Here is a 13,677-nt window from a genome sequence, read left to right as displayed (position 1 = left end):
GCTTAATGAGCCCAGAGATCAAGAGAGTAAAATGAAGAGCAGAGAGACAGAAATGACAGGAGTGTGGAATTAAGGCAGCAAGGGTGGGGCTGGGAATGTCCTAGGCTGGAACGGGTGAACTCAGTCAATAGGTAATAGCGTCACCTGTTGGCGCATCATAGTAGTAGTAATAGTAGTAACAACAATTATAGTGTGATAGTTATATTGAGTGTTCTGTACATGTGCATGATAAACCTGTCCTCACTCTCAAAGCTAGATCTCTGAGAGAACACTTCTTAACTCATTTTATGAGACCAATATTAATTACCCCAATATCAAAAGTGTTAAAGACGTCATAAGAAAGGAAAACCGAACACCAGTATGTTTCATGAACATAGATGAAAAAAATCCTCAGCAAAACATTAGTAAATTGTACCCAACAATGTCTAAAAAGAATCATACATCATGATCAAGTGAATTTATTCCAGGTATGCAAAGCTGGTTCAACATTTAAAACTCAATGAATACAATCCATCACATCAACAGGCTAAAGAAGAAAACAAAATCATATCAGTTGATGTAGAAAAGGCATTGAACAAAATCCAATACCCACGCATGATAAAACTCTCATCAGACTGGGAATAGAGGGGAACTTCCTCAGCTTTATAAAGAACATCTACAGAATTTACACCTTAGGTTTGTCAATTGTAACAAACTGGAGATATTGAATATGGGAGAGGCTGTGTGTGTGTGGGGACAGAGGGTAGATGGGAAATCTCTGTACCTTCCTCTTAATTTTGCTGTGAACTTAAAACTGCTCTAAAAAAATAAAGTCTATGGGTATGGAGATGCCTTTTTAGATACAACACCTAAGACATGGTCCATGAAAGAAATAATTGATAAGCTGGACTTTATTACAATTAAAAACTTCTGCTCTTTGAAAGACAACATGAATAGAATTAGAAGGTAAGCCACAGACTGGCAGAAAATATTTGCAAAACCATATCTGATAAAGAAATATTATCAAAATATACAAAGAACTCTTAAAAATTAACAATAAGAAAACAAACACCTGATGAAAAAATGGATCAAAGACCTTAACTGGACATCTTACCAAAGAAGATATACAGATGGCAAATAAGCATATGGCAAGATTATCCACATTGTATCATTAAGGAAATGCAAGTTAAGATGACAATGATATACCCCACTAGACACCTATTAGAATGGCCAAAATCCAAAACATTGACAACACCAAATGCTAATGGGTTTGTGAAGCAACAGGAGCTCTCATTCATTGCTGATGGGTGTGCAAAATGGTACAGCCACTTTGGGAGACAGTTTAGTAGTTTTTTTACAAAACTAAACATACTCTTACCATGTGATTCAGCAAGTGTACTCCTTGCTATTTACCCAAAAGAGTTGAAAACTTATGTCCACAGTACGTGAATGGATAAATAAACTGTGGTTCATCCATACAGTGGAATATTACTCAGTGCTAAAAAGAAATGAGCTATCAAGCCATGAAAAGACATGAAGGAATCTTAAGTGCAAATTACTAAGTGAAAGAAGCCAGTCTGAAAAGGCTACATATCGTATGATTCCGTTACATAACGTTCTGGAAAAGGCAAAACTATAGTGATGGTAAAATGATCAGTGGTTGCCAGGGGCTTGCAGGGAGGGAGGGGGGTTGAATAGGTGAAGCACTATGGATCTCTTAAGGTGGTGAAATTACTCTGTGTAATACTGTTCTTGTGGATACACAACTTTATGCATTTATCAAAACTTACAGAACTTTACAGCACAAAGAATGAAACTTAATGTATACAAATTAAAAAAAAACTTCCTAGAGGTCAGGGAATCCTAAAATGAATTGCAGAATATGACTAAATAACCTAAGTGTATTACAAATGTATGAAACAGCTTCAGGGACGGGAGTGGGGAAAATCAAGTTACTTGATTTAAGTAACTTTGGAAATGAGTGGAGTCTGTTAAGACTAAAGGTAAGATAAATTGTACTTATGTATTGTACAGACTTCACAGGTAAGCAAGAGAGGAAACCAGAATGATCCATGTGATAATGGATTGGAGTTGGAGACATCAGTATGAACTCATGTTTAGTTTAATATCGATACAAATGGTTACACATGGAACTATTTATAGATATGTCTATATACATGGATTAGTACACTCATGTATATTTCTTTGCTCTGTCAGCTGAAAGAACCCAGAAGCACTGACACCCCAGTAGGAGCAAGCATGCCTAGTGCCCAGATCTTTGTTTCTCATACCATTCTCCAACAAAAGGTACCAGAGCTCCTTGGAGAAATGGCTGATTCTAGGCCTGGGGCAGGAAATATACAAGATAAATAAGGAGATACTCAAACACACACAGACACACACAAAACAAAACTGAGCCCCATGAAAATGGGGGTATGTCAAAGGGACACAGGAGGCAACTGAAAGAGCTCCCAATGGCCAAAGCTAGAACAATTTGAGCAACAAAAAAAGTAGTATATTGGATAATAATATTCCAGAGAATAAAATAAGTATCCATAGTCCATATTGACAGACATACATTACTGAACAAATAAGTGTGAGAGAAGTAAAAAATCTCCTGAGCAGAAGAAATCCAAAATCAATGTAGATACTTCACTCTCAAGCAGGTGAAGCATAACTCCCCACTCCTTAAGTGTGAGTTGTACATAGGACTTCCTTCAGAAAAGTACCATATGGAAAAGAGGGGAAAAGATTAACTTTGGTGGGGGAACCCAATAAACACTACCTCAACCGGATGATCAAGGTCAACATCAACAGAGGTAAGTCATGTTGACATGTGATGTGACATGATGAGGACTGCCCTTTACCTTTTTCAGTCTTCTTCAAAACCCATAAGCCCAGTCTAATCATGAGAAAAACATCAGACAAATCCAAACTAAGGGATGTTCTACAACTCCTCAAAATTTTATGTTATCAAAAACAAAAATCTGAGAAACTGCCACAGCCAAGAGCATCCTCAGAATACCTGGTGACTAAATGTCGTGTCCTGGATGGAGTCCTGGAACAGAAAGAGGACTCTAGGGAAAAACTGAGGAAATCTGAATAAGGTATGGACTTTAGTTATTAATAGCAGATCCATATTGGTTCATTAATTATAACAAATACTAATGTAAGATGTTCATAATAGGGGAAACTGGGTATAGGGACTCTCTGTATTATCTTTGAAATTTCTCTGTAAATCTAAGACTGTCCTAAAATATAAAGCCTATTAAAATAAAATGTATTTTAAAAATGGAATGCTATCTTCCTCCCCAGGTCCTCCACCTCATGCAATGTTGGGCGGGATGGAGTGGGGAAGATTTGCAGAGCGCAGAGCTAGCTGTCCCCAAGGAATAAATGGAACTTTGGGTCACCAGGCAGGTCTGAAAACCCCAGTCAGGATGCAGCCCCTTCCCCTCGGGCAGGTCTGATGTGCATTCGGACCCAAGGACACACTCTCCACAAGTGATGGGCCACTGAGGTCTGAGGCACATAGTGCCAGACCTGGCAGCTTTGGGCTGGGCTCTTCCGCACCTGGCCTCCTGGAGCCCTTGGCTCTAACCCCTGAACTCCCCAGTTCTGCTGGGGGTTGTCTAGGGGAATAAAGACTCCCCACGCCACCTGGCAAAGCCTGGTCCTAGGAGAAACAAGGGGAGGGTTGAGCTCAGAGGTTAGGGGCCCGTGTTGAAAAAGAGGGAAGAGGGGGACATTTTCTGTGTCCCCAGTTGGGAGGAAGTGCTCTTCACTCTCTCCGTGGCACTTTCAGAGGGAGGGAGCTGAGTAGCCAGCGTTTCAGACGCTGAGCGGAAAAGCGTTGGGATTTGCAAGTGTTATAGCGGGGTCTGGGCTGGGAGAGTAGGGCTGGCGATGCGGGCAGTTGCAGATTTAGCACCAAGCTTAGGAATATCCAAGGAACTTGAAGATACCCCACGTTTTTGTAGCCAGGAAACTACTATGACTTTAAACTCGGCGGCATGTGCTGCCAGCGAGTGGTTTTGGCGAGGTGGCCAGTGCGCTCTGGAAAGCTGAGGGCTGGCAGGAGATGGGGCTCGCTGGAGAGAGGGAAGATGGGAGTCAGAACCCTACAGCCTACAGGGAGGTGCCACGGGGAGGGGTGGAAACAGCCTGGAACTGGCGTTTCCACCCCCAGTGAGTGCCCAAAGGCCGGGGTGAGGTGTCAGAGCAAAGCCGTCGGTCTCTGTTCTGGCTGCGCCCTGACCTCTCCAGCTTTACGCACGGGCTTGTCTTGTCTGCTGGCCCCTTGAAAAGGGCAGGGGAACTCCAGCGGCCTCTCCTGAGGACAGATCTTTTCCCATAGCTACAGGGCTTTACACCAGGGGCTCCCAAGGGCAGAAGAAGCCAGCGGTCAGGGCTCTACAACAGGGCGAGGGACAAGCAGGAATGGCCATGGGCGGACTGGAGAGGGGCGCACAGGCTGGCTGGCGGGTGGCAAGACCTCTGAGTTAATGTATAATTGAGAGCAGATGGCAGGGGCTGGCGGCAGCCTGGGGCCTGGGCCCAGTGAATGAGGGACAATTAGCCCCAAGCCCGGGGTTGGGGGGTGGGTAGGTTGAGAGAGTCAGACAGTGAAGGCAGATATTTGCTCCTCAAACAGTCTGGTGCGTTGGGCAGAGGGCTGAGTGGCTGAGCCTCTGGGCTGGCTAGGCCCCCCTGCCACGGCCCTTCCTCTCTTCTCCCTCCCCCCATCACCTCTGGGTCGAAAGCCTCTGTTTGTTCAGACCCAAGAGTGTGTTGTAAAGGCGGGGGGAGAAGGTAGTTTATGGGGGAAATCGCTGCCACCACCATCTGCCAGGTCTTGCCCCTTCTCCCCGACACCCCTATCTCCACCCTCACACAGCTGTCTATGGGAATAGTGGGTCTGGACATGGAGCCTTTGGCCCACAGATGCAGGGGCAAAACAAGAGGAAGGGATGAGGCATGAAAGGAGGACTAAGATTAGAGCTACCACATGCCTTCCTTGGGAACTCCTCTCCCCCAGGCATGGCTGAGTAGAGGGACCAGCAGTCCCAGCTGCCCTGGGAGTGAATGGCCTCTACAGCCACCAGAGCGTGTGCTGTCCTGCCCCTGGTGCTGAAACCGCCTGCTGCAGTCTCCCCTGTCCCCGAGGGCTCCAGGCTAGCCTGAGGATGCTGGAATAGGCTGGAAGAGAAGGGCAGGCCATGTCAGGGTAAGAGAGAAAACCCACTTCTGTGATATATTTGGCTCTGCTTTGAGAATAAGAGTTCCCAATCCTAGGATCAAGTTGAGCATACAACATCAACACCCCTGCCCCCCAAACCAAAGCATTTACCATTGAAACCTATTCTTCCCCACCCTGGGTCTAGTGTTGGAGCACCACACCCTGCTTACTTTCAGCCTGACTTCTGAGAGGGTTTCACAGACTCCAAGGTATGCGATGGACCCAAAGAGCTTTCCATGCCAGCTCCTTCACAAGGGGTCTGCCCGAGACCATGGTGGCAACAAAGCTTCCATGCGCTGGGGGCTTTGTTTCCCTTCCAGCTACTGGTCCCCCCACCTGAACAACAATCCAGATAACCTGTGGTATTCTCTGTGGGAACAGGAGTGTCGTTCATAACCCACAGTCTAAAAGCACCAAATCCCTTGTAGAATGGAGCCTGAAAAATCAAGGAATGGATAAACACCCCACCTGCAACCTAACTCCCTTCAGAGGCTCATTCCCTCCATTGCTCCTGTTGCCAGTGTTCTAAAGTCCAGGGTACCCCAGTTTCCAGGCAAGAACTCATCCTGGGCATCACCTCAGTCAAGGAGCCAGTTGAAGGATTGGTGAGGACACTCTTGGGAACTGGTGTGATGTGTGATGTGTGATACTCTCTCTATGCACACCGCATTCTCTCAGAGATCCATGAGCCAACTTGGCCAGTATTTAGGTGTTGGTCTATATACCCATTGACCTTTTATAGCAATGCACATAGGACCCAGGAGTTGACCCAGAATCCAGAAGTGCATTCTGGCTAGGAAGCTGTGTCTGTGGCTCTGGAATTCATGTTTGGGCTTCTGTGCATTCAGAACCTTGGGGACACAGTCTGAAATTCCCCACCCTCCTTATTCCCCGTTCCCTTCAGGAGTACTGGCCCCCGAGTGGTTGTGCTCAGGAGCCAGGGGGCCTGCATGAGACTGGCTCTGTACCTGCTTCAGGGTGGCAGGTAGGCACAAGGTGGGCTCTGAGGACTTCCGGTGGAAGGACACAGTGGGTCACTGGCTGTGGTTTGCCCTGACTCAGGGCCGGTGTCAGTCAGCCCCATGCACACCTCCCTCCTCCTCTCTCCTCTGTTCATGGCCTGTGACATCACTGGCTGCTCCCAGAAGGCTGCCCTCTGCTCCTGAGCACGGGCTTTCTGTGGCTCTGGACCCCCTGGCAGGACTAAAGCAGGAGCAGAGCGGAGGCTGTTAGCAGGACCAGACCACCACCATCCCTGGAGCCTGCAGGGGTCTCAGGAGCCCAGGCCAGGAGACTGAGATCCCCCCACACCAAACAGGTAGCTCACCGCAGGCTCATTGTCTGCTCCACCTCTCATGCTGGTTCCATGTCTTTGTGTGGCCAAGCCAACCTCTCTCGTCCTTTGTCTTTGCAGTCACCACCCTCCTGCCCCTTCGGCCCCCTCTCCTGCTCTCCCACCTTGTGAGGACCAGTTCTTTCATCAGAGAAGTTCATATGAACGTTGGAAATGTGTGGTGTGGTGGCCGGGGATGGTTTTCTGTTTTGAGTTGGGGTGATTTTAGGTTTGGAGATGATTTAGGCTTGGATATTGAACCTGAGACCCCACAGCTCCTCTGAGCTCTGATCACTCAGGGGGGACACAGTCCTATCGAGGATTCAGGGTTTGGCTGATTTTCTGAGCTTCCACCTGCCCCTGCCATCCTGGCATAGCCTTTACATCCCCAGATTGACTTTCCTCTCTGTTGCTTTGGAGGCAGCAGGGGTGGAGGCAGAGAAAGAGAGCCTCAGGATTAGAAGCTGGAAATTGCAGCTTCAGAGGAGGGACTGGCTTCTAAACCTCCTTGAGCTTTACTCCCTGGGTGGCCCCTGATTTGTGGGAACCCCAATTTCTGCCTCAGTTTTCTTTTTGGAGAAACCTCTGCCTTCCTTCCTGACTTTCTGGAAAGATGAGAGCATGCAGGGAAATGTGTCTCTTACTGTCTAGAGAGGAGTGAGTAAAAGCTGATTTGTCTCCTGAAATTTATCAAGTTGCTCTGGCTGCCATAGTCTTTGTGAGTTCATTGTTGTTTCCCTCACGCTGGTCCCCTCTCCCTGGTTGCACTGTAATCTCTTGGAGGGCAAAAACCTTGTCCCTATTCTTTTTACTCTCTTCATCTTGAACAACCAGCTATGTGCTCATGATTAATACCTTATTCAGTAAATAATTGCAGATTAGTTAACTGAGCCAAGATGCCATGGTTATTACAGGAAAGTTCTACGCATAAGCTATTCTCTGGGGGGACCTCCAGCCCTGCCAGGAGTCTAGGCATGAACGGAGGTGGCTTCAACTCCCATTACTAGCAGATAAAAGCAAGACGGACATGGTGGCCCACAACCTGTGTCCTGGGCTGCCAAGAGACTCTCTCATGCTCACACTGGCTTCTATACAGGTCAGAGACAGCTCCCTCCTGCTTCTCCCTCTCTCCCTTTGACGTGCCTTCGGTAAACGGTAAACGGTAGTTGCAAGAATGAGTGTTTGGTCCCAGAGACTTGGGCTCTGAAAGTATGAGATCTAGACCTCTCCAGAGTTAACAGGAAGCAGCAACCGCAGGGGGTTAGAAGCTGTCAAGAGAGGTCTCTTCCGGGAGAAACCAGGACTTCAGGCTTGTTCACCTCTACTTCCAGGGGGTGGGACCCAAGCCTCAATGCCTGGGGGTAGAGCTGAGCCCTGGTGTTTCCCCAGACCTTCTTGGAGAGTATCAAAAACCAGAGCAAGACCCTTCCATGAGGTGCTCTGAAGGAAGCTTTCTGGCTGGTGGTTTGGAGAACAGAACGTCAGGACCTGCATGAGAGTAAAGGCAAGAGCCTTGAACCTGGTCCCCAGCCTCAGACCGGGGCGATGGAGATCTTTGGTCCCTGGTGCCCTCTCTGGCTGGGCATAGCATCCTGAGCTTAGGAGGCAGGACTTGGTCCCAAGTATATCACCTGGTGGCTGATAAGGCTTTTGAGGGGTCAGAGGCGACAGTGGTCCATTTGGAAAAGGGAAAGCATCATCCATTTTTACCTGACCTCTTGTATGGAACATGTGAGAAAGAGCCCCCCCACCCTCCAGGCCCTTATCAGGACATCCAGAAAGATCCAGTCCTCTGCTGGCTCTGTGATGTTTTAATTCAAAGGCTTAGTAAAGAGAAATTGAATTTTCGTGGCCAATCTACTGGCAAACTTTAGAAACCTTATCTTCGATCACAAAACACCCCAAGGCCATTCTAAGCAAGAGATTCCGCCCAAAGAACCCTCGATTATTGCAGGTCCAGCCTCAAGAACAAAAAAGGAGCTCCCAGGAGGAACTCCGCTCCCCAGTCTTCCCAGTTCCTGCCCTTCTGTGAGGAGGCCCAGCCTGGAGCATGCTGCAGGACGGTAAGATGCCCAGGAGAAGTGGGAAGAACAGGGTAGCATAGGAGGGCGGGAACAGCTCCAGGCTCTGCTTGCATCCACGTGGGTTCATGTGTCCTCAGCCAGCGTTCTGTGGGAGCCCCTCCCAGTCACTCCCTCCCCGCTCCACCCTGCTTCCCTTAGACAATGAGGATCAGTGCATGTGGCCAAGGAGCAAAGGCTCACCCATGAGCCAGCTCCCAAAGAAAGTGGCATGTCTGGGGGGCCCTGGGGACAGAAGGGGAGCAGTCCCCTGGAGGGAGGATTTTCTCTGTGGTGGGAAGCCAGGCTAGTGGGGCCTGAGTAACCCTCTCCCAGGAGGGTCCTCCATGCTGCAGGTGGGCTGGGGAGAGGGGAGACTTCGGGTACGATGCCTCCTTCTCCTGCCCAGGGATCAGCAGTGTGAATCAGCTGGGGGGGCTCTTTGTGAATGGTCGGCCTCTGCCCCTGGACACCCGGCAGCAGATCGTGCGGCTGGCCGTCAGCGGGATGCGGCCCTGTGACATCTCACGGAGCCTTAAGGTAGTGTGCTGGGACCTTCACCCAGTGATGCGCACAAGCAGCAGGGAGAAGCGGCCCCTTTAAGGCAAGTCTGGGGCTGTTGCAGACTCGGAGGGCCTTTGGGGCTTGGGCTGCTTCCCTGAGGGCTGGGATAGGGAGCTTCAGGGTTCCAAAGGTGAGGCTAGACTCGACTCTGGGGCCTGATTCAGTCAGTGTCACTTTGCCTGGTAGCTTCCTTCTGTCCCAGGGACACTCACCCTCTGCCCATGATGCCTCACCTGTCCCTGCTTCTCACCTGACCCAGGTATCTAATGGCTGTGTGAGCAAGATCCTAGGGCGTTACTACCGCACAGGTGTCTTGGAGCCCAAGGGGATTGGGGGAAGCAAGCCGCGCCTGGCCACACCACCTGTGGTGGCTCGAATCGCCCAGCTGAAGGGTGAGTGCCCAGCCCTCTTCGCCTGGGAGATCCAACGCCAGCTCTGCGCCGAAGGGCTTTGCACCCAGGACAAGACTCCCAGTGTAAGTGCCCACCCCTCCCCAGAACCGGAACTGCGGCTGCCAGACTGGTTGTCTGGGGAGGGAGAAGAAGATCCCTTCTTACTTGGCAGTGGGGCCTCCCAGGCTGGGGGGCGGGGCTTCTGGGCTCTCTTCTGACCCAGAAGTTTCTCTTCTGAAAAGCGGTGGTGGTGAGACAGGTGAGAAGAAGAAAGCGTGGGGCTGAAAGGAGGCTGCCCTTGGGAACGATGTGTCGGCCGGGACAGAGAGAAAGGATACTGGGGAAACATCCTCAGGACGCAACCTGGGCTGGGCACCGTTTCCCCACTCATCACCCCACATCCTCAGGTCTCCTCCATCAACCGAGTCCTGCGGGCGATACAGGAGGACCAGAGGCTCCCCGGGGCGCAGCTCAGGTTGCCAGGTGGGTCTTGGAGCTGCCTCCAGGGATGTTCAGAGCCAAACCTAAGCGTTTTACAGCTCTCAGATTCCTCTCTTGTTCTTTCTTGGATCACCCTCACAACAAGACAATAAAGTGGGCCTCACAGGGGGTCTTATTCTCTCCTAGCAGGAGAAAATGGAGGCTCAGAGGAAGGGAAGTAACTTACCCAAGGTCACCAGCTAGTTGTTGGCAGGTCCTGGAACAGAGCGCAGCTCCCTAGGTCTCTAAGTTCACAGGATCTGCCGAGAAGGAGACAGGACTCGGCCTTCCACACCCTCCCCCTGCCTCGTTCACAGCTCCTCAGAGCATTTTTGAGGTGCTGTGGGATCAGGCAAGCCTGGCCCATCCTTGCGGCTGTCTCCCCCCACATGCTAAGCATGCTCCCACCATGGCTTCGACCCCTCCCACCCAGTGCCCCTGCGGCGACCCCCGAGTAACTGTGGATGCCCCAGCGGTGCGGCTCTGCTCTCACCCTGCATTGTGCCCTGCCTACAGCACCAGGGACGTGGGGACTCCATTCGACCAGAGGAATCACCATCACAGACCCGCACCAGCCACTGTCTCCCTTTGCCGCTGTTTTGGCTCCAGTTCCTCCAACGCCACCTAGTGGCTCCGAGGCGCCCAGGGGTCCCCACCCAGGGACAGGCCACCGGAATCGGACGATCTTCTCCCCAGGCCAAGCTGAGGCGCTGGAGAAAGGTGCCAGAGCTGGGGCGGACGGTGGGCCACGGAGGCAACGGCCCGGAGGCCTGCGGGCCGAGGCTGAGAGCTGGAGGCTGTGGACGCCCCTGCGTCGGGGAGTAGGGCAGTTCAGGGCTGGCACAGGCGGGGAGTGGGGCCTTGGCCTCTCCCCGCGCCCTTGCTGTGTGAGCCTCCATCTCTGCAGAGTTCCAGCGTGGGCAGTACCCTGACTCAGTGGCCCGCGGGAAGCTGGCTGCTGCCACCTCTCTGCCTGAAGACACGGTGAGGGTGAGTGAGCTCTGCCACACAGCGCGCACACACCGCAAGGACAGAGCGCCTGGGCCGCGCAGGCTTCCGCTTCCGGTGACGTAGCGAAGGCGGCCGGAGGCGGAGACGGGCTGGTTCGGAGCAGGAAGGAGACAGGCTGCTTCCTGTTGCGCTTCTGCTGAGCTTTCCCCTCCACTGGCCGGTCCACGCCTTGGCACTGAGGAAGGGGACAGAGAGCCCAGGCCAGAGCAGGAAGGGGGGACGGCAGGGCTGAGGAAGGCTCTGCACCCCGAGTCCAGGTCAGGAACACGTGGTGAGAGCAGTAGGTGCTGGGCCTCGGAGCGCACAGCCAGCTGCATCGTTTCTGCCCTCCTCAGATCTGGTTTTCCAACCGAAGAGCCAAATGGCGCCGACAAGAGAAGCTCAAGGGGGAAATGCAGTTTCCAGGTGATTTCTCTGCCCATCCATCACTCACCTACCCTTCTTTCCTCCCTTCCTTCCTTCCCATCCATCCATCCATCCATCCATCCATCCATCCATCCATGCAACCACCGAACATTTACTCGGCACCTCCCATGCACCAGACCTGTGTTAGATGCTGGACATACACAATCCCTGCTCTTCAGGGCTGCACTGCCCCCAGTTTACCATCCCTGGGATTTAATCCTTCTTCCATAGTCTCCCAAGACCCCACCTTGGGAAGGAGGGCAGTTTGGGGCTGTAGCATCCATCTTCTCCCCACCCCCTCCCAGAAGTCATTGCCTTTCCTAGAACCTCCCTGCTTCTCACCTCCACTCCCTGCTCCCCAGACCCCTGTTCCTCCCTCTGGTGCATCCACCCTTACCTTGTAGGTGCTTCCCAGGACCTGACTGTACCAAGTGCCTCCCCAGGGACCATCTCTGCACAGGTATCCAACAAGAGGGGGAAGACTGAAAGGATCACTGCTTGTCCCGTTCCCAGTGGGTGCCTGAGCTAGAATGCATGACTCCCCTGGGCCCTCACAGTACATGTTTCCAGAAAGTGCCATCCTCAGAGTTTACCATGTGAATGGCTCCCTCTGAAGTTGTTCAGGATACAGCCCTGGGGGTGGGGTGGGGTCTTGCAGCCCTGGGGTCCCAGTCGTGCTAAACAGTAGGCATCACTGGCAGCTGAGGGTTTCCTCTTGCTTTTTCTAGCAATCCCCCGGCAGTGTGTCCACAGCAGTCCTACCTGCCCTGGAATCCTTGGCTCCCTCCAGCTCTCCGCGGTTCTGGGGGACAGCATCAGACAGATGTCTGAGTGACACTCCACCACAAGCCTGTCTCAAGCCCTGCTGGGGTAAGAATGCAGGCCAGGCCTCACTCCTGCAGGGTGTAGGGAAGGCTAACTGACTCCTTGACCCACCGGAGGGCACGGATCCCCAGTCGGGGTCATCAAAGGAACCTCAATACAGCTTTCCTCATTCTTTGCATGGCCTGTAAAGTTGAGGAGACTAGTACCCCTGAGTCTATACCATCATTGACGGCCATAGCGGGCAAAGGGGCTGGGATGGAGATTCAAGTGTGTATATCCAGTGTAGAGAACCGATGTCCGCCCCTCTCCCCATCAGTGACTTTGAGGGGTGGGGTGGCAGCAGCAAGCCCAAGCTCACCCTCTCTTCATCCCTACAGGCTACCCGCCCCCCACAGCCGAGCTCCCTGGATTCACTCCTGCTTTGCCATCCTTGCCCCTCCTTCCTCTGCCCCCATCGCCAGTCTTGGTACCCATCAGGTCTTGCTCTGGCCTGGCTCCCCACTTCGAGGTCTGGGATGAGGGAGGCGGTCCAGAGTGGAAAGGAGATGGGATGGGGAGGATCTGATACCGCCTGCCCAAGCAGAGCATTGCTCCTTCCTCCTTCCTGTGTCTCCTCCTCATCTGTGGACCTTGCCCTTCTTACGTGTCACCTGATGGCAGAAGCCGTGCCCACCCACTTCTCACACTGGCCTTAAGACGCTTCCAGTTGGCAGTGATAAAAACATCTTTTAAATTAGCAGTAGTTCTGTTGTCCATCATGTTTTTCTCATGAGCACTCATAATCCCACCCCTATATTTAACAATTATAAAGTTTGCCATCGGGCTTCCCTGGTGGCACAGTGGTTAAGAATCCACCTGCCAATGCAGGGGACATGGGTTCGAGCCCTGGTCCAGGAAGATCCCACATGCAGCGGAGTAACTAAGCCCGTGCACCACAACTACGGAGCCTGTGCTCTAGAGCCCACGAGCCACAACTACTGAGCCTGAGCGCCACAACTACTGAAGCCCGCACGCCTAGAGCCCGTGCTCCACAAGAGAAGCCACCGCAATGAGAAGCCTGTGCACCGCAATGAAGAGTAGCCCCGGCTCGCTGCAACTAGAGAAAGCCCGCGCACAACAATGAAGACCCAGCACAGCCAAAAAAAAAAAAATTTGCCATCTATCTATCTATCTATATGATTTAGTTATCTATGTAACTATCTAGCTATCATCTAATATATTTATGTGTCTATATAACTAGGTATCTAGCTATTATCTATCCAATCTAATCTTTGTATTTATGTATATATATATCTACATATGTACGTAGATATGTATCTATCTTGGTGTTTGGGTGCTCATATACCCACATGTATGCACATATAACACATACACACACTGATAGTACCT

The 13,677-nt window shown here is 51.5% G+C and overlaps 1 protein-coding gene across 1 annotated transcript; it reads left to right on the top strand.

The window, feature by feature from the left end:
- Positions 1-2,773: 2,773 nt before the first annotated feature.
- PAX4 (paired box 4) lies at positions 2,774-12,807 on the top strand (the record flags this gene model as incomplete). Its single annotated transcript, XM_081243669.1, is given in 12 exon segments — positions 2,774-2,798; positions 9,021-9,151; positions 9,435-9,650; positions 9,975-10,050; positions 10,612-10,767; positions 10,955-11,037; positions 11,394-11,463; positions 11,868-11,923; positions 12,192-12,333; positions 12,666-12,670; positions 12,672-12,737; positions 12,739-12,807. Coding segments are annotated over 12 exon segments (1,095 nt in total).
- Between the last annotated feature and the right edge of the window lie 870 nt (positions 12,808-13,677).

The sequence above is a fragment of the Mesoplodon bidens genome, assembly GCF_964165515.1.
Source record: "Mesoplodon bidens genome assembly, chromosome: 9".
NCBI classification, from domain to species: domain Eukaryota; kingdom Metazoa; phylum Chordata; class Mammalia; order Artiodactyla; family Ziphiidae; genus Mesoplodon; species Mesoplodon bidens.
The sequence above is the reverse complement of the archived record's forward strand: the minus strand, read 5'-3'. Positions and strand labels throughout refer to the sequence as shown.